At 46.3% G+C, this 21105-nt stretch overlaps 1 protein-coding gene and 1 non-coding gene across 5 annotated transcripts in view; both read left to right on the top strand.

Moving 5' to 3' along the window:
- SPRED2 (sprouty related EVH1 domain containing 2) overlaps nt 1-14978 on the top strand; it is a 126671-nt gene extending 111693 nt beyond the window's left edge. For all 4 annotated transcript variants that reach the window (XM_061432814.1, XM_061432812.1, XM_061432813.1 and 1 more), the window contains 2 exons: nt 9310-9459; nt 11655-14978. In XM_061432814.1, the coding sequence (XP_061288798.1) occupies nt 9310-9459; nt 11655-12320 (816 nt within the window). In that variant the 3' untranslated portion in view covers nt 12321-14978. The remainder of the gene's footprint in view (nt 1-9309; nt 9460-11654) is intronic.
- On the top strand, nt 2356-2428 carry TRNAV-UAC (transfer RNA valine (anticodon UAC)). The gene has a single exon. It is a non-coding gene; the product is annotated as a tRNA-Val (tRNA).
- Nucleotides 14979-21105: the final 6127 nt, after the last annotated feature.

Genomic DNA, 21105 nt, shown 5'->3' with positions numbered 1-21105 from the left:
CGTTGCAGAGCACAGGCTCTAGGTGCAGCGCATGGGCTTGGCTGCTCCACATGTGGCATCTTCCCAGACCAGGGATAGAACCTGTGTCTCCTGAATTGGCAGGTGGATTCCTATCCACCGTACCACCAGGGAAGTCTGGAAAGGGGATATGTGACTCCTGCTTAGGCAGAGTTCAGAGGCTGGGGAGAGGCTGGGATTCTAAACATTTTTGACACTTCCATTTCTGCAGATAAAGTTACCAAGACTTGAAGAGGTGAAGCAACTTGTACCCAGCTCCATCCTTTGTTCACCTAGAATGCAAACTCCAGATCTGCTTGCTGCCTTTCAGAGAACGTTGAGAAAGGGAAATATTTATTCAATAAGTTTCAGTAGATTTCACATGTATTAAATATACCATATTCTCATCATTGCCAAAAAGCCACCTAAAATGGACTTTGCAACTAGTGCGTTGGCTCCAAACCTCAGCTGACTCTTCAGTGCGATGTGGGGTTCTGCTGCCCTCCTGGGAGCCCCAGTCTCATTTTAGAAAATCAGTTGGTCAAAACTTGTTTCTACCCTTGGAATTAAGGGACTGGGATAGAGTGGGGTAGGGAGAGAATAAGTAAAGGAGAAAATAGGTTGCAAATGTAAATTAATTCTACAAAGTTTAACTAGTAAAACTAATCTATGGTGGTGTCTTAAGAAAAGCAAAAATGTTTTGGGGGGAAAAACAGCTATGCTTTGTGACTGACACCAGGGAACAGCGTCCCATAAATGCTGCTGGCTAAGACCCAGCCCTGCATAGGATGGCATGGAAGTTCTCAGAAGACAGATGAGAGCTGCTTTATCTTCTGAATGCCAATAATTATCAAGCTCACATTGCATAGTAAGAGGAGGATCTTTTATTCAACATGTAATACCTATAGTGGCTAAATTAAAGCATTGAAATGTCTAAGGCTCAAACAAAAGCTTTGAAATGCTCCCAATCTCAGGAAGGGCAGAGGCACTTTGCTAGCCCACCAGCTTGTGTCTGTCTTTGCTTACACATGTACCATCTCATCTGTTTAAGCTGTGGATAGTAATATACTACTATTTCCATTTTATTAATTCATGCAGAGTACATGCTCAAGGTTACCCAAAACCCACTTCCTGCTCACAGCCCTGCCAGTGAAACTAAGCTGTGGGTTTGAGAGTCCTTTCCTTTCATGTCAATATTTTACCTAACTTCAAAATTTAGAAACATAAAACTTTTTTTTTTTAATGTGTGGGAATTTTGGTTTTGTTGGTTTTGTTTCACAATTGACAAATGCCCACTTTTTCCTCTGGGTCCTGGATGGGATAATGTCTTAGAGTCTAGGACAGAGTCATCTCCTCTCCCCCCACCAGCTGCCCCTCTCAGACCACACTGCCTGCTAGCTAGCCCAGTTTCCTGCTCTACTTGCCTCTTCGAAAGAGAACACCTGGAACCAGTGTAAGCCCTGAGGACAGGTGAGCCAGTGCTGTCTGTTCCCAAAGACCTGTTGACAGAATGGGGGACGTTCTATTTACCAGAGGGAAAAAGGATTGACCATAGATAGGCCTGCCATTCTAATAGCTACTGAGTGGAAAGGCTTGCTTTGTTCAACCCCAGATCACCTGAGCTAGCAGCCTCTTGACACCCGCATCCATCCACTTTACTGTCTCCTGAGAGGCAATAGCTGCCCAGAGTTCCATGTGATCAGTGCCACCTCCCCATCCAAGGTGGAGACGGTGAAGAATCTGCCGGCAATGCAGGAGACCAGGGTTCAGTCCCTGGGTTGGGAAGACCCTCTGGAGAAGGGAATGGCTACCCACTCCAATATTCTTACCTGGAGAATTCCAGGGACAGAGGAGCCTGGTAGGCTAGAGTCCATGAGGGGTCGAAAAGGTTTGCACACGGCTGAGCTACTAACACTTTCACACTTTCAATTTCAAATGCTCATGTGTATAAATAAAATGGAAACCCTTGCAATAGGAAGAATTCTGAATATTGCTTTGGTGGCATCAGTGGCTGAACTACATTTTGGTGGTAAGCTGCAATAAAAATAACACAAATTAGGGTCATAACTACTAGTTGCTGCTAAGTCACTTCAGTCGTGTCCGACTCTGTGCGACCCCATAGACGGCAGCCCACCAAGCTCCCCTGTCCCTGGGATTCTCCAGGCAAGAACACTGGAGTGGGTTGCCATTTCCTTCTCCAGTGCATGAAAGTGAAAAGTCAATTAGCAACCCCATGGACTGAAGCCCACCAGGCTCCTCTGTCCATGGGATTTTCCAGGCAAGAGTACTGGAGTGGGGTGCCATTGCCTTCTCCGAACTACAAGTTAGCCATCTTTAAAAATTCAAACTATCTGGAATTCCCTGGTGATCCAGTGGTTAGGATTCTGCGCTTACACTGCAGAGGGCCCAGGTTCAATCCCTGGTCAGGGAACTAAGATCCCCCAAGCCAGGAGGCCAAAAAATAAATAAATAAATCATCTATAAGACAGGGCTGCTGCTGCTGCTAAGTGGCTTCAGTCGTGTCCGACTCTGTGTGACCCCATAGACGGAAGCCCACCAGGCTCCCCCATCCCTGGGATTCTCCAGGCAAGAACACTGGAGTGGGTTGCCATTTCCTCCTCCAATGCATGAAAGTGAAAAGTCAAAGTGAAGTCGCTTAGCTGTGTACGACTCTTAGCGACCCCATGGACTGCAGCCCACCAGGCTCCTCCGTCCATGGGATTTTCCATGCAAGAGTACTGGAGTGGGGTGCCATTGCCTTCTCCTATAAGACCGGGCAGAGTCCTGCTTTTATTAATCTGAATCAGTCCTGCAGCTTTTCTTTCCCCTGTGGCGATAACTTCTTGTTTTTTTATTGAGCTGTAGAAGGCAATGGCAACCCAGTCCAGTACTCCTGCCTGGAAAATCCCATGGACGGAGGAGCCTGGTAGGACGGAGGACTACCAGGCTGCAGTCCATGGGGTCACTAAGAGTCAGACACAACTGAATGACTTCACTTTCACTTTTCACTTTCATGCATTGGAGGAGGAAATGGCAACCCACTCCAGTGTTCTTGCCTGGAGAATCCCAGGGACGACAAGGCCTGGTGGGCTGCCGTCTATGGGGTCGCACAGAGTTGGACACGACTGAAGCGACTTAGCAGCAGCAGCAGCAGTTGACACACATCCTGTGGCTCTTCATCAACTAAGCAATAGTCTTAGCCAAACTCCTCTGTAACGTTCTGAGGAGGAAGGCAGAAGGATCACACATACAATTTTCAGAGCTCAAAGAAACCTTGGAGATCATCCAGGGCAACTCCTTACTTTACACCCGAGGACAGAGGCCCACAGAGCTTCAACAACTATCCCGAGACATACGTCCTCGCCTGGCCTGGAGTCAAGGTTCCCCAGTTCTCTCCGAGAAGTGCTATTTTTGCTTAACGTTTCTGTATGATTCCTGGATGACGCAGATTGGCTTCTTAAGCAGTGCCTTCACTTTATTTTCTGTGCCTTATTCAAAACACGTAGGCCTGTCACCCTCCAGAAGCAGCTGCTCGGAGCAGGCTCGGCTCCGCCCGCTGTGTGTTCACAACAGCTCATGTGCTTCTGAGGACACAGGGAGGATGAGGTGGCTGGACTTGTGTGCTTGCCTCTCTGGAGGTGGCATTCATCCCATTTGTCTCCATCCCCAAGAAGGAGAAGAAAATGAATGGTTGCCAGCCTTCCAGTGTTTCTGCTACCAGTGTGGACTTGGCCGGGCTGGTCGCATCTCTCTTTATTACATGGAGGTTCCCGGCACCCACTCTTTCATGTCTGTACCCTCTGACTCTTGCTTCCACCTCCCTTCCCTTTCTTTTCTCAGCCTCCTGTGTTTCCTTGTTAAAGTCTTGTCTTACTGCCTTGTTAGAGGGCTTTAGAACCAGGCCACGCAAAACTTACTACTCAAAATACATGTTTTTCTATAACCATAGAAAAATTTGAAAATGTAGTCAAAGGTATACCCCTTAAAAGGAGGACTAAATTTAGGTGGTTAAAAACATAACTCCCATACATAAAATAGATAAGCGAGAAGGATATACTTTGTAGCACAAGGAACCATAGTCAATATTTTTTGATAACCTATAATGGAAAATAATCTGACAAAATATATATGTGTCTGAATCACTTTGCTGTACACATGAAACTAACACAATATTGTAATTCATCTATACTTCAATTATTTTAAAAAAAGAAAGAACTCCCCAAAATACAGAAAACAGTGGAACACTGCCTAGCTCAATTTGTAGGACTTGCATAACCCTGCTGTAAAAATGGGCAAGAAGAATTCAAGTAGAGAAAAACCGGAGTCAAACTCACTTATGAATGTAGATGTAAAGTTTTAAAGTAAAATGTTACCAAATCACATGAAATATTTGTAAAACAAACTTAATAAAAGACCAGTAAAGTAGATATCCCAGGCATGCAAAGACAGTTAATATTAAAAAAGCTTATATTAATGAGACAAAGGTGAAAGACCATAGTCATCTCAATAGACACAGAAGAACCATCTGATTACATCCAGTACATTCTGGTGACAATCCATAGCAATCTGGGCTTCCCCAGTGGCTCAACGATAAAGAATCCACCGCCAGTGCAGGGAGACGCAGGTTTGGCCCCTGGGTTGAAAAGAGAATTCCATGGACAGAGGGGTCTGGTGGGCTACAGTCCATACGGTCACAAAGAGTTGGACACGACTGAGCACACACACTTTGCAATCTTGAATACAGAGAGACTTTGGAACTTTATAGCCACTCCAGTTATCTGGAAACGTTATATACAATAGAGAATTGTTAGAAGTTGTCCCATCAAAGTCAAGTTCAAGACAGCAAGAGCCATTCTGTTTTTCCACATCATGCTGGAAACCTTGGCAAAGATACAATAAACAAGCAGTTACAAATATTGGAAAGGAGACCAGACTGTCTTTTGTGGGTGATAGGAATTTGCTTAGAAAAACCCAGAGAATCACTGGATAAAACACTTGAACTTTTATAAGGAGTTAAGCAAGGGGACCGGATCACAGGATCACTGATTTTTTATAAAATCAGTAGTAACTGTTTAGAAAATGGAAACGATTAATCTCATTTTGTTTTTACAGTTACCCTGAGGACAATTTTAGCTCCATTTTACAGATGTGAAAACTGGAGTTAGAGGTCACCTTGTCCAAAATCAGACAACTTAGAATTAGCAGAGAATTGATTCAAATCTAGTCTGCCTGGATTGAGACCATGATATTTAGCATTATGACATTCCCTTGCATTTCTGTTGTTCGGTGCTTCGTATTAGGTTACAGGCCTCTTAATCGGACACATCTTTAATAGCAGGCTTTGACACTGAGCTGGAGTCACACCCGGACCCAGAGGCAAGGTTTTCTGGCAGCACACACGGAGGTAGCAGTGGTTGTGCTCACACTTTCACGTTGCCCAGGACCTCCCACAAGTAGGTGGCACCCCATGGCAGTGTCTGGCCGTGTTCACAGTGGGTGACATCAAAGGCTGTTTCTCACCGCTCTGACTCAGGAAGCCTGCACCAAAGCCAGCCCACTAAGCAGGCTGAGGTCCCCAAGCACAGAGGACCTCTGCTTTTGTTCTTCTTGAGCTCACACCTACAGCACTTCAGAGATTTCCCCCGCCCCACCAGGAAGGCGAGTTGAAAACAGCAGCCAGTATTTCCAGGTTGAAGGTGAAGCTCTCGGATTAGTAGGTGGGTGGGTGTCATGAGCTTGTGCGCACAAGTGGCAGGCATGTTCTAGAATCTGGCTTGTTGAGGTGCGTATGTGCACAGTCCAGTGGCTGCTTTTTTCCACAAGTAGAGAACAGGGGCATTCGTCCAGAGGTGCGTATGGTGAAAGGTTTTCCCTCTTGCCTTTTCTTGGAAATAGCCTAATAATACATTCCTTTTGCTGGTAGACACTTGCCTCTTGACAAGATTTATCTGATATCACAGATATGGAATAAGCCTCAGCTTCCGATGGAGCCTCTTCTGCATGCTTTAGCTCAGAGCAGTCAGGCGAGCGAGGCAGTGAACTGATAGCCCGCCTCAGTCTTCTGGCCTCCCAGCTCCTCTGTAGAGATTTGTCATCAGATTAGGAGATGTCGAAAGGCCTTTCTCAGTCTCACGTTCTCTGAATTGTCAGAAAATGGTCCAGGAAACTTTGCACTTGACTCTGCAATGGGAAGAGGCTGGTCCAGGCTGGGGAGGAAGGCTGGGAGCATCAGAAGGAGGCATCGGATTGGCTGAAGATGACTAGGAAGTACTGGGTATGCCTCATTTCTCAGAATGACTTTCCATACATTGTTAACCTGGACACAGGTCACAGAAAACAGGGTGGATTGAGGTAAACAGGTGACTAACACAGAGGTGACTGTGATGTGTGAACTGGGTTTCTGAGAACTAAATGCCAAGTGCGTATTACCGTGTTTAATGCTGAGGTAGCTTCTAACCTAAGATGTGGCTGTCACGTGGGTATTGGATAAGAGTTTAACCCTTGGATTTGAATCATACAGAAAGGCCCTTATCTACTCATTCAGAAAGTATTTACTGAGATCTGTAGAAACCTTTGTATTCTGAGACACCACCCATTACCACCTGGGTCTGTATAAATCAGGGCACGTCGTCTTACTCGGAAGCGTTGTACTTGTGTTAAGCTCACAAGATGAACACAGGGCAGGTGGCTCTCCTGGGCTTGATAAGCCGCAGTGCGCTGCACGGAGATCCCCCTGGGCTTGGCGGACGGGGGCTGCGTTTCAGTCCTGCTCTGCCAGTGGTTGCTTGCCATAGTTGGCAGGATCCCGAATTTCTTCAGGTGTCTGTGTTCCTGTGTATGACGTGGAGACAGTATTTTACCTGCACTGGTGGAGTCCCGTGTAGCCAGTGCCTGGCGCATCATAAGCCTTCACATAGTGTGAGACTGTGAAGGGTTGTATGCTTTGTTGTACTGTCAACTTGCAACCACTCATGTGTTAAAGAGGGCAGCAGTACCTCCAAACACATAAGGAAAGAGGGTGGGTGAGAGAGGACGGACCTGAATTTGAAAGGAAGTAAAAATTCTGTGTGTCTCAGTTTGGTCTCTTTCAGTTTCCAGGATTTGAGGGGTAAGTAGCAACTCTTTCCTATCAGGGTTCTAAACCAATTGAGAAAAAAAGTGAAGAGACCCTTTATTACTGATGATGTGAGTCCCAGCTTACATCTGCAGGAAGTGGACATCCCAGGACTGGACCCTGAGATTAGACAGACCTGCCCTACCAGGCACTCATGTGCTGGGTCTCCATACCCTCCCCACAGTGGGTGGGCCCTCAACCTTCCAAGGAGACCACACAGTCCCAAGCAAGGTTGCCAGCACATGCTGTTTGCCAGTTGGGTGGCTCCCAAGAAGCAGAGGAGAGAAGTAGCAGGCTCTGAACACCCTGTTCCACTCTACCTGCTGTGGAGAGGACTGAAAGGGACAAGAGAGAGGCCAGGAATGTGGTGCAGGTGGAAGGCTGCCCCAGAAAAGGGATCGGCAGTGACAAAAAAGAAAGTGCACCCAACGGATGAACCCAGTGCATTCTGGGTTAAATTACCGAAGGGAATTGGCTCCTCTCTATGGGACAGCCTAGGGTGGATCAGGATTCAGGCTTGGCTGGATCCAGAAGCTCAAGTGGTATCTGTGGGATCCTTCTTCCCTTGGTTTTTTGCTTCACTCCATCCTCAGGTTCTTTCTTTCCCTGTACCTTCACCAGGATTCTAGGCTTACAGGACCCTTAGCTCTTAACTAGGTAGAGACAAGTATCTTTTCTGACCTGTCCATCAGAAGTCTCTCTGGATTGCCTCAGGGGAGAAGTGTGTGTCCATATCTGAATTAGCCACTAGATTGTGGGATTGGAAATAGGCATCACCCCCACATCACACAAACCAAACAGAATTAAAAATCCAGGAGGGCTGGGTTTCCAAAAGCATGCTGCACATGTCCACCAAGCTTTAAAAATTAATGTCAGTTGTGCTGCACAGTGGAAATGCGGGTATCTTTTCTTTTTTGGCCACACTGTACAGCATGTGGGATCTTAGTTCCCCAACCAGGGATCGAACCCACACCCCTTGCAGTGGAAGCACAGAGTCTTAACCACTGAACCACCAGAGAAGTCCCTGAGTGTCTTTTCTTTTTCCTGAACACTTATACTCCTATTTTCCTGAGCATTTATTACTGTATAAGTGAACGTAGTGGAGGGGAGGAGAATAACTCTTATAAGTCTATTTGTTTTAACCTTGCCTTGCCCTGGAAAGGATCGATGACACTAACAAAAAACAGTAAAATAAAAGGATATAAATAAGCATATGGGGTAAGGGGGATATAAGGATGAGAAGCAACAACTAAGGAGTTTCTAGATATTTACCAGAAATAGGACACCTCAATATCAAGGAAAATCTTTTCATTTGTGAAAAAAAAAAAGGAGAAGAAGGGTCCATTACTCTAAGGAAGTAGAAGGTGGAGTGGAGTGAGGATAGGATTCACAGGGGCCCTGGTTTTCAAGGCAGTTGACCCAGCTGCATTTGACAGAGCCTTCTCTGAGCATGTGGCTGCTGGGCCCCAAGGTTGTGGACAGTGACCATCACACCTGGGATCACCTGGGGGGTGTGAAGCACCCGAGGTGTTCTGGGAGACAGTGGGGCCCGTGCTCTGCCCACAGCCACAGTCTATTCTGATATATGATCACCTTCCTAAGATACCTTCATGGAGGCTCCAATCTGAACTCGTCACCTCTACTGGGAAAACAGCTCTGTTCTCACCCTCCAGAGACAGTGACCCTCAGGCTTGCCTCCAAGCCAAAGATTACAAAATTTCTTCCTGGAAAGCCAGTACCCATGATACCCCTCAGGTATCCTTATCTCTGAGACTTTCTCAGGCTGGGCTTAACCCCACAAAGAAACATATGGGTTTGATTTTTGGCTTGTTTGCATTTCCTCTGCTTGCCCAAGGACCTTAACCAGGGCCACTAACGAGAGACCATTCTTGATCAAACCGGAACGCACCCGCGAGTGGCCTGGTGTGGTGAGCCCTGCCCCAGAGCCGGTCGCTGCTCCCACAGTTGAGAAAACAAACGCAACTTTCCAGGGGCTGGTGGCTGGGTTTCTCTGCCTGTCGTGTTTAGACAACTAGGCCCTTCAGGGGTCCTCCTGCCTCCCACGGCCAGGATAAACTCAAGATTTCGGGAAGTCCAGCGAGACGCCACAAGTGGGGGTAGACGGTGTGTTAGTTTTGGGGCGGACTTGGTTTTTGTTTTTGTTTTTAATTAACTCATGGTTACCTCCTTCTACACAGACAGCTACAGACAGTTCTTCTAATTCGTCTCAGAAGAGGGAACAACCTACTCGCACAATCTCCTCCCCCACATCCTGTGAGCACCGGAAGGTTTATACCCTGGGTCACCTCCACGACCCATACCCCACGGACCACTATCACCTCGAGCAGGTGAGCGGGGATCCTGTTCCTTGGAGGTCACAGGGGTGACCTTCTGATCTGAAACAGCTGCCCTGCCCTCCCTTCAGCCGCATGCCCGAGCCGAGGCCTCTTCTGTTCTCCTACTCTGTTCCCCCATCCCATATTGGAGGTGGTACAGGCAACTCACCCTCACTCAAGGGTTTTCTGTGTGCCAGGCACCTTGCCAAACCCTTCATGTGATTTATCTCCTTTAATGCTCACAAATTACCCAGAAGCAGGTCTTCTGCATCCCCAGTTGATAGATGAGGAGGCTGAGACTTAGGGAGAGGGTCCCTGGTGGAACAAGATTTAGATGGCAGACTCTGCTCACCCAGGATGCTACCCTGCCTCCTGCATTCCTCTGTCCAAAGGGTATGAAAGCACAGAACCACGATTGGTACCACAGAATACTGTATGTTTGGGCCGAAGGCCTGGCATCACGGGCTGTAGGCCCCAGCTTCTTTGGGGAGCTGTAGCTGGAATTCAGTAATATAACAAATATTTACCCAGCGGCTGTTTTTTGGAACAAGTTCGCAAACTGTGGGGCGTGGACTGGTGCCCATGTGGGTGATGTGGCCACCAGTGTGCTTTGAAAAGAGAAAAAGCACGAGGCACTGAGGTTTTATAACATAAAGCTAGATTTATATGACTCTTTTTTTCAAAATTGTTTTATTGGGTGTGTGCTTCCTAATATTTTGGCATGAAAACGTTCTTTTTAAAATCACAGTATGGTAGCAATAGATGGGAATTGACTTTTTGACTCTCTTTCGAAATAAATTAATAGCAAAGACTGTGTCAGCTCCCAAACTTTGTTTTGAAATACTGCAGGATTGTATTTTCCAAAGCTGGGGAAACTCTGACGGCAAGAATCTGGCAGGAATTAGGACAAAGCCTGTGAGACGTGGCCCTTGCCCTCAAGGAGCTCACAGTCTGGTGGGAAGTGATGGGTAAATTTAATTAGTATGTGCTAAATTCTAGGATAATACTATAATGACAATATTGGCAACAGTTATCATGTGCATCCTGTGTGACAGAGCCTGCGCTTACACCGTTTAGATTCTTTCTCTTTGTTCTCACAATAGCCCTATGCAGTTTGATCATCAGGGAAGCGAAGTCTGAGGCTTAGCGACTTGCTAGTAAATTCTATAGTCTGAATTCCAGTCAGAGCCATGCTTCTCACTTCTTAAAAAGCCTTCATGCTCAGAGGGCTTCTAAGGTGGGCAGTGTCATTGTCTGCCACAACTGGGATGCCCTGTGCAAGGCAGGCTTACCTGGATCCACTCAATAACTGTATTCAGCACCTGCCACTCTGGACAAGGCACTGATGCAAACTGTAGGAGGCCAACCACAGGGATAACAATTTCATCCTAAGGGAGAATGCAGGTTAGGTTTGAAGTCTAGACAGTGTGGCTCTGGGTCCAGCCATCCCAGGTTCAGATTCCACTCTGCCACTCACCACCTGTGAGATCCTGGCAGGATTCAAACACTATTGGCCTCTGGAACTTGTACTCTTACCTTCTGTGTATTTGAGCATCTTATCTCCCCAACCAGATTACAAGGCACCTATGAGCCTTCATAGTCCCTGGTATCCACTTTTGCTTTTTTGAACATGACCCACAGTGAGATACACATTCTATATCATGGACTAGTATGCAGTTGTTAAGTACACACAGATAACAAATGTACTTACCTCATAATGGTCAATGCACTCCAGAGATCTTCTGCTTCTCTGGGGAAAAAAAAAAGTCTTGAGAGATGATGGCCGACAAAAACAGGTGAAACTAAGCTGTTAGAAATCATGGTGCCAGTCACCATCACCTTAGTGATGGGAGGTCACAAGAAGGGAGATAAGCATATTCTAGGGACATCTCAGGTCTGCTTTTGATCTGGGCATGTTCAGCTTCTGGAATTTCAAACTTTATTCTCACAGTGTGTATACCTACCCACATCTATGGCAAAACTGCAACAGAAAGGGGGGAAATGCCGGTCTCGACCCATTAAGATGATTTCCTGACCCAGGAAGGGATTGAGACAATTTGAAATACATCTTTGGCCCGCAAGCTGTTAAGTACAGGATGGGTCTGTTTCTTCAAGAATTGCCCTTTGCCAAGGTGAAGGATGCATTATTTGAAGATTGGTTTGTTTAGCTGCTGCGATAAAGTAACGTCTCCTTTTTCCTGGGGCAGCCGATGCCAAGACCCTACCGCCAGGTGAGCTTCCCGGACGACGACGAGGAGATCGTGCGCATCAACCCCCGGGAGAAGATCTGGATGACCGGCTACGAGGATTACCGGCATGCCCCGGTGAGGGGCAAATACCTGGACCACACGGAGGACGCGGACTCCTACGTGCGCTTCGCCAAGGGCGAGGTGCCCAAGCACGATTACAACTACCCTTACGTGGACTCGTCAGACTTTGGCCTCGGCGAGGACCCCAAAGGGCGTGGGGGCAGCGTGATCAAGACCCAGCCCTCCCGGGGCAAGTCCCGGAGGCGGAAAGAGGACGGGGAGCGCTCCCGGTGCGAGTACTGCCGGGACATGTTCAACCACGAAGAGAACCGGAGGGGCCACTGTCAGGACGCCCCCGACTCCGTGAGAACTTGCATCCGCCGGGTGAGCTGTATGTGGTGTGCAGACAGCATGCTCTATCACTGTATGTCGGACCCCGAGGGGGACTATACAGACCCGTGCTCGTGCGATACCAGCGACGAGAAGTTTTGCCTCCGGTGGATGGCTCTTATTGCCTTGTCTTTCTTGGCCCCCTGTATGTGCTGTTACCTGCCTCTGCGAGCCTGCTACCACTGCGGAGTGATGTGCAGGTGCTGCGGAGGGAAGCACAAAGCGGCCGTGTGACTCGGTTTCCCTCCCAACCCTCTCGCGTCCACAGCCCCAAGGGGACTCGTCTTCTACATCTTCTCATCTCTCCCCCAGCTCCCAGGTACCCAAGGCGCCTTTCCAGCCTGGGGAGCCTGCCTGGTGGACTCTGCAGCACCCCCGCCGCCCACTCTGCATCGGCCACACCCAGGCACGCGCGCACAGTGTTCTAAGAAAAGGACCCTCTGCCTAGACGCTCCTGTATTATTAACAATCTGTAATCAAGCTAACTATCTCATACAGGTGTTGATTTCATGTCCTTTCTGCCCACCTTGTCCAGTTTCAAGGCGCCTGCAGCAGAAACTGCTGATTTTTTGGTGGGTTTTGTCGTTTTTTTTCCCAAGAGCTCCAAAGGCCATCTTCCTCTTGGTTCTAGCTTGCCTGTTGCTAACGAGCTTGCTTCCTCAAGTTCCTGTGGTAATGGATTGTCGGAATGGTGAAACCCTACCAGATGTATTTTTGAACCTGCAGTCAGTTACTATGTATAGGAGGTGATCTAGTTAACAAAATTCTACCACAAAACGAGATCGCTTTAACGTTTCTAAAGCCAAACTTCCCATGTAAGCTGCAGTTTCTGTCTAGAGCCCATCATCTTGTCTCTCTCTCGACCAACACCCCCAAAATCTATCAGTTACTCACTGATGCAAAACATTCACTCCTAAAATGACTGAGAATTGAGCCTTAACTTCAGAATCTTGTGAGAATCAGGAAAATCCTTTAAACTGCATTGTATCCTCTCAGACCAGGGCTAGAAAGGGGATTTCAGGTTTCTCTGAGCCTCCCCACTGACCCTAAAGTAGTAGATCTTTTTAAAATTATGTCACCACCACTTGTAAAAATTTAGCAATACCAGAAGAAAACGCTAATGAAGTAAGAAATTTTGCTCATTGTTTTGCAAACCAAATAGTCTCTTTCAAACAAACCAGTGTTCTCCCGAACATGGTCCGGTTAAGAAACACTAAGATTGTGGTAAGTAAAACTTGAAAGGAGCTTTCTTTCCCCCCAGTGGCTATTTTCTATTAACTGGGGGATTTTAAATGTCATCAATTTGAAGAGTGGTGGGTTGCATTCTGTTCTTGGGTTTGTCGTTTTGTTTTCATTTTGGACTCAATTTCACGTCACCAAATTCTTCGTTTATACTTGGGAAAAAACAAGGCCATATATAAAAAATCCTTCCAAATGCCTAAGTGTCTTTCTCCTGCAACCCCAAACCCAGACTTGCCACTTTGACTGCTCAGATGGTTAGTTCAGCAGTCTGGGTCCACCTGTCGCCTTGCCACGTAGGAGGCTTCTAATTAGCTGGAAAAGAGTATTTTTCTAATATAGTGCAAGGAATAGCCAAATCTTACTGCAGAAAGGGAAAAAAAAAAAGTGAAGAGTGGTTACCTATACCTCGCATTGTACAATCAGAACACCGTGGAGAGCACAGGGGACAGGCTCGTCTGCACCGGCTGTTCTTCCCGCCATGATCTTCCTGTGGCTGCTGCCAGCTGAGCGCACAGCCTCATTCCTCTCTCCCCACTCCCCGCCCTCAACCATCCCTTCTCTACTGCACACAGGACATCAGTCTCCAAGGAAAGGGACTTTTTTCCCAGTCTGCCAATCATTGGGAAAGTGCTGGCCATGCTTACCTTCATGGGAACGTTCTCAGCTTACCTGAGAGTGCTCTGCATTTCTTCCTCAGATTATCCATGTAAATACCCAGTGTGCTTATGAGTTTGTTTGGTAGGTGTTTTCGTTTGTTGGAGTGACTGGTTTGGGTCTTCCGGTCTGGGAAAGGGGCAGAGATCTATTAATCTGGTGGTGCAAGACAAGAACCACTTCCCAGCTTGGAGAACATCTAGAAAACCTTCAGCCAGCCTCCAGATGCTGTTGAGAGACCATCTTCTCTCCCACCTCAACCCCCATCCTGAGGCATCTCCTCAGGGTCTTTCTCAAGGTCTCCTCTCTACAAAGCACAACACTAATGTATGTTCTGTTAGACCTCAGTTCAAGTGTCCCTATTTATTTCAATAAGAACACACCTGTTCTGGCCACTTCTTGTTTGCCACGTCTGTCTAGCCATCATCTGTTTCTATCTTCCTTCGCCCCTTGTCCTTTTCCACCCCTTTGAAGAGTTAACGCTAGTGAATCTTAGGCCGCGCATCCTTTTTGGTTTGTGAAGAAGGCAGCGGTTAAGGGCACAAGGACAGCCGTGGGGACACTTTATGTAAATATGTCTCTCTAATTGCCACACTGCAGCCAAACAGTGTAGTATTTTCCCAGTCCGCTTTGCCATACTTAATGTCAATCATCTGAGAGAAATTATTCAGATTTTATTTTTGTATCTGTGGTAACAAAACATTAACCAAAAGATTTTCTGTTTGGAAGCTTCCCCTGACCCCAACTATGAAGCTATTTGCTCACATTAACAAATTAAAGTGCCTGAAGCATAATTCATTCTTTACCTGTATACTGAAAACCCCGTTGTATTGATTTTTTTATAATAAGCCTTTTTACCTCTGTGTAAAAAAATATATATACAAGTGTATGATGTACATTTTAGTTCTTAACTTTTTTTTATGGTTTCTAATATGTATGACCAATGTAGCCATTGCTTTAAAATGTACCATGTAAATATAAACACATCCTATCAGATCGCTGGCTTTGGGCTGTTTCTCTGGCTGGAGACAGGGTGGCATTTGAGTCTCTGCGGACGTGGGAGCTCTCGCACACAGGATGGGAAGGGGCTTCCTTTGGAGAAGGATGTGTGGACACCGGTCTGTTTTTGTGAGGCCCTTCCCGCCTCTGGTTATGTCATATTCCCCAGGGGAGACAGCAGCTCCTCGGGCTCAGAAGACTCAAGTGAAAAGAATGCTGTATGTCACCACCCGGGGAACACCCCTCCTCCTCGCCTGGCTTCCCCCACGCGTGCTCCTCAGAGGGAACAGCTGTACTTCCTCTGAGTTGTTTTCAACTGATTCCTGCTGAACCTTTAGAGTGTGTGTGCGTGTGTGTGTGTGTGTGTGAAGTTTGGAACACAGTTTCTCACAGAACTCAATTGTTAAAACTACAAGATCCTTAGTCTCCTCAGAGTGGTTCGATTTTAGTGATATTTGGCCCACTTTCAGTTCTAAATGGGCTCTTTGGATGCTCAAACGTTACATGCAGTGACAATACCTTGGAGAAAATGAAGTGTGGGGTCTTTTAAGGGTCACAGAAGAGCGTTTCCGCTTATTCTCTGGAAAGCCAAGTAGGGGCCTTAAAAAGAGATGTGTAGAGGGGCCCCTTCATCCTAGTCTCAACTCTTCCCGAAAGGCGTGACATTTCCAAACTGCTGGCAAAGATGAAAAGCAACAGGAGATGCTGGAAATTAGAAAGTGAGGGGAAAGAAGCCATGAAGATTGGTAATTAAGAGATCGTTGGAGAACTTCATGAGAGTTCGTACATAAACTAGGCGGCACACAAACCAGATTATAGGGAGTGAAAAGTCAACATGAAGGACATGAAACATGGACATCAAATGTAAAACATGTTTTCAAGAAGTTTGATGGTAAAGGAATGGTGGGAATGCTCTGAAGGACAAGAAGAAAAATAATATCTGCTGAGACAATATGCATACATTTACTCATAACAATCTGAATAAATTGCTCTGATTTAAAAAGAAAACTTGGAAGACACATCCAGAGTTTCAAGATCACCTGGCCCTCATGCCACCCCACAAGGCATGTCCCTCCTGGCATCTCTGTTTGGAGCTGAGGAACGGAGGTTTAGAAAGGGTAAGTAACTGGGACTTCCCTGGCGGTCCAGTGGTTAAGACTCTGTGCTCCCAAAGCCGGGGGCATGGGTTTGATCCCTGGTTGGGGAACTAAGATCCTACATGTCCCACAGTGCAGCCGAGAAATAAAATAGCTACTTTCTTTAAAAAGAAAGAAAGGGTAAGGAACTAAAGTAACCTGCAGTCATAAGAGGCAATGACCCAACCAGCTTGGGTTGACTGACTGCAGGTCCTTGCCAGGCCTCACTGATAGCTCTGCTCATCCCCTCCCCGTTTGTGGGCTTAAAAAATGGGCACCAGGCAAGAGCCTTGCCTACTCCTCCCTGTTTCCTGGGGCCCATCAGGCTGCTACAGGATTAGTTTGGTGCCCTACGTGCTCGGCCAGAGCTGGGCACACTTTATCCACCATCTCCTTCAACCCTTTGTGGAATAGAGTTTCTACCTCACAGGTGAGGACACAGGGATAGAGAAACCACGTGAACTGGTCCCTGGACTGTCTTTCTGCTGTTACTAGCCATTAGCCTTTGGGCAAGTGATGTCACCCTTCTGAGCCTTGGTCTCCGCAGGTGTAGCAAGTGAGATAATACACACCCAAAGCACGTCGTGGGACTCCGTGATTACAGTTCGCCTGTCATTACAGCGCAGCATACAGGAGGTGCCCCTGTATGCCCAGCATACAGGGTACTCCTTCCTTCCTCAGCTTCTCCTCTGTTCTGGAACTCTGGGAAACCCCAGCAACTGGAAAGGACACCGTCTTTTGAAGCAAAGGAGGCTGAAGCCATTATGGAATTTTGTGAGTATTTAGACCTACAAAATACGTGTGCTGAGATTTCCTTTTCTTAACCTCTCTGCAATACTAAACTAGGTTTCGATTCCTGACTGGCCCTCCCAGACCCCTTCACAGCCCTCGTGATGGCTGCAGAAGGGCACTGAGCTGGCTGATTCCTCAGGAGCCAGAGCACACAACTTGCCTTACCAACTGCCTCCTGAACCCCCGGCCCCTTCTGTGGCATTTGGGGTGTGAGTCAGTGGCCTCATTTTCTGGGCCTCTGTTTCTCCTACTGCTCTCCCGTTGCTAGTTACCACTCACTCTTCATGGTGGGCACCCCCCAGAAAATCAGACCTTCCCAGGGAAGAGAGTGTTGGTAAAGAATTCTGATGCCCAGGGACTAGAGGTGGTTTGTTATTTGAGCACAGCTTTCGAGCAGGCTGTCACAGTGCATCCTTGTGAAAGAGTGGCCAGAACTTATAGAAGTGTGCAACTGCCTGCAGGTATTCTGACAGCAGGCCCACTGGGCTTTCTGATTTGTGGGGTTAGCTGGTTAGAAATATCACACTTTGAGTGTGTGTGTGTTAGTCAGTCAGTCATTACCGACTCTTTGCAATCCCATGGACTGCAGCCCACCAGGCTCCTCTATCTGTGGAATTCTCCAGGCGAGAATACTGGAGTGGGTTGCCATTCCCTTCTCCAGGGCATCTCCCCAACTCAGGGTTCAGACCCAGATCTCCTGCATTGCAGGCAATCCTTTACTGTCTGAGCCACCTCTTCAGGTGCAAACCAGATGGGTGGAATGAAAGGAGAGGACCGTGGTGACATCTTGCACCACCAGATACCAGGTGACCTTGCAAATCAGGGTTTTGCCATGTCAATGGCACCCCACTCCAGTACTCCTGCCTGGAAAATCCCATGGACGGAGGAGCCTGGTAGGCTGCAGTCCATGGGATCGCTGAGGGTCGGACACAACTGAGCGACTTCACTTTGACTTTTCACTTTCATGCATTGGAGAAGGAAACGGCAACCCACTCCAGTGTTCTCGCCTGGAGAATCCCAGGGACGGGGGAGCCTGGTGGGCTGCCATCTATGGGGTCACACAGAGTTGGACACGACTAAAGTGACTCAGCAGTAGCAGCAGCTAAAGAAGCTGCTAGTGTTAGCGGTTCCTTGCAGGCAAGTTGACCCCTTCAAGGGCAGTATTGGAACCAGGGTGCGGCTGGGATTAGAGGGTGGAGAATAAGTGACATACTCTGTAAATTTATAAAGAGGAAACAAGCCAGTTATGTGACAGTCACGCTTCATACGCTTTTCTTCTCACTGTGTCTTATCTCTTTATTCCCCCTAGTTTTGAAGGAGGGCTCTGATTATTATAAAAGTAATTAATACACAGTTATAAAAATGTCATAGGCCACAGAAGTATAAAAACGAGCATCTCCTGTGGGCCTGTTCACGTCATCTTCCCTCTCTGTGTATCTCTATGTCCAAATTTCCCCTGTTTATAAGGGTATCGAGGCTTCCCAGGTGGCGCTAGTGGTAAAGAACACACCTGCCAATGCAGGAAACTTAAGAGATGCAGGTTCAATCCCTGGGATGGGAAGATCCCCTGGAAGCAGGCATGGCAGTCCACTCCAGTAGTCTTGCCTGGAGAATCCCATGGGCAGATGAGCCTGGTGGGCTACAGTCCATAGGTTAGCAAAGAGTCAGATACAACTAAAGTGACTTAGCACGCGTGCACGTCTAAGGGTATCGGTCATTAATGGATTAAGGTCCACTCTGTGGCCTAATTTTAACTTGATTATATCTCTGTAAAGACCTATCCCCAAATAAGCTCACTTTCTGAGGAAAGAGATCAGGGCTTCATATGAATTTGGAAGAGACACAATTCAACCCATAACACTCCTCTGTCCTACCCAAAATAAGCTCTGTGCATCCTTCTAGATTTTTCTGTGTATTTGTACACAGATGTGTGTATGTGCACATATATTTCTCTTTGGAGAGGAACAAAAATACAGCTGTGCATCTACCTACACTGCTCGAAAGCCATTCTGTGCCTTCTGATTGGAGAATTTAGTCCATTTCCATCTCAAGTAATTATTTGATATGTCTATTGCCATTTCGATGTTTTCTGACTGTTTTGTAGTTTCTCTGTCCCTTTTTTCATCTCTGGCTCTCTTCCTTTGTGACTTGATAATTTTCTTTCATGGTATGGTTAGACTATCTTTTGCGTGTCTACTATGGGTTTTTGCTTTGTGGTTACCATGACACATATAACCATTTATAACAGTCTATCTTAAGGTGATTACAATATAAGTTTGAACATATTCTGAAAGCTGACATTTTTAATCTCCCCACACTATGTTTTCTGCTTTTGCTCTCATATTTTACTCCTTATCTTGCGTATTCCTTAACTAATTATTGTAATTATGGTTATTTTTACTTTTGTCTTTTAACCTTCATATTAGCTTTATAAGTGATCTACTATCTTTACAGCATTCAATTATTCTGAATTTTACTATATAGATATCTTTACCTGTGAGATTTATAGTTTCATATGTTTTTCTTTACTAATTAGTGCCCATTCTTTAACATTTCTTATAGTGCTAGTTTAGTGACAATGAACTCCTTTAACTTTTTTTGTCTGAAAAACTTTATCCCTCCTTCAAATCTGAAGGACATTTCTGGGCATGGAGTATTCTTGGTTGGAAATTTTTTCTTTGAGCTCTTTGAATATATCATGGCCACTGCCTTCTGGGCCACAAAGTTTCTGCTGAAAGTCAGCTGATAGTCGTGAAGTAGTTCCTTGTGTGCAACAAGTTGTTTTCCTCTTTCTGCTTTTAAGATTCTCTTCTTGTCTTCAACTTTTGACATTTTAATTATAAAGTGTCTCTGTAGACCCATCTTATGTGCTGCCTATAAGAAATTCGCTTCTTATATAAGGACACACAGAGACTGAAAGTGAAATAATGGAAAAGGGTATATTCCATGATATGGAAATCAAAGGCTAGGATAATCTATTCTTATATCAGATAAAATAGACTTTAAAACAAAGACTATAGAGGACTTCCCTGGTGGCTCAGTGGTTAAGAATCCAACTTGTAGTGCAGGGGACACGGCTTCCCTGATCAAGGAACTGAGATCCCACATGCCATGGAGCAACAGAGCCCATGATCTACAACTACTGAACCGCACATTCTGGAGCCCATGTGCCACAACTGGAGAGTCCATGAAACACAGCTGCTGGGCCCGGCAGCACAACATGATGCAACAAAGATCCTGTGCGCCGCAACTAAGACCCGATGTAGCTAAATAAATAAATAAAACAAAGACTAGCGATAAACAAAGAAGACCATTATATAATGACAAAGGGGTCGATCCTATAAGATGATATAACATTTGTAAATATTTTTGCATCAAATGTGTGTGTGTGTGTGTGTGTGTCGCACATGCTCAGTCATGTCTGACCCTTTGCAACCCCATGGACGGTAGCCCACCAGGCTCCTTCTTCCATGGAATTTCCCAGGCAAGAATACTGGAGTGGGTTGCCATTTCCTTCTCCAGGGGATCTTCCTGACCTAACGATCGAACCCATGTCTCTTGTGTCTCCTGCAATGGCAGATGGGTTCTTTACCAGCTGAACCACCAGGGTTCGTGCATGCTAAATCGCTTCATTCGTGTCCAGATTTTTGCAACCCTGTGGACTATAGTCTGCCAGGCTCCTTTGTCCATAGGATTCTCCAGGCAAGAACACTGGAGTGAGTTGCCATGCCCTCCTCCAGGGGATCTTCCCGACCCAGGGATCGAATCCACATCTCTTGTGTCCCCTGCACTGGCAGGCAGGTTTGTTACCACTAGTGCCACCTGGGAGGAACACCTAAATATAGAAAACAAATATTATAAGACCTAAAGTGTGAAAGAGACAGCAACACAATAACAATAGGGGACTTTAATATTCCACTTTCTTCAATGAATAGATCATCCAGACAGAAAATGAACAAGGAAACAGCCTTAATCAACATGTCAGATCATGGGAATGTAACAGAAAAATATAGAACATGCCATCCAAAAGTAACAGGATACATGTTCTTCTGAAGCACGTGTGGATTTTTTTCCCCAGTATAGATCATGTTAGGCCATAAAACAAGTCTTAATAAATTTAAGAAGATTGAAATCATAGCAAACATTTTTTTCAACCATAACGGTATGAACTAAGAATGAATTACAGTAATAAAGCT

This window comes from Bos javanicus, chromosome 11 (assembly GCF_032452875.1).
Source record: "Bos javanicus breed banteng chromosome 11, ARS-OSU_banteng_1.0, whole genome shotgun sequence".
NCBI classification, from domain to species: domain Eukaryota; kingdom Metazoa; phylum Chordata; class Mammalia; order Artiodactyla; family Bovidae; genus Bos; species Bos javanicus.
Note: the sequence above shows the minus strand (reverse complement) of the source record. Positions and strands in the feature narration are given on the sequence as shown.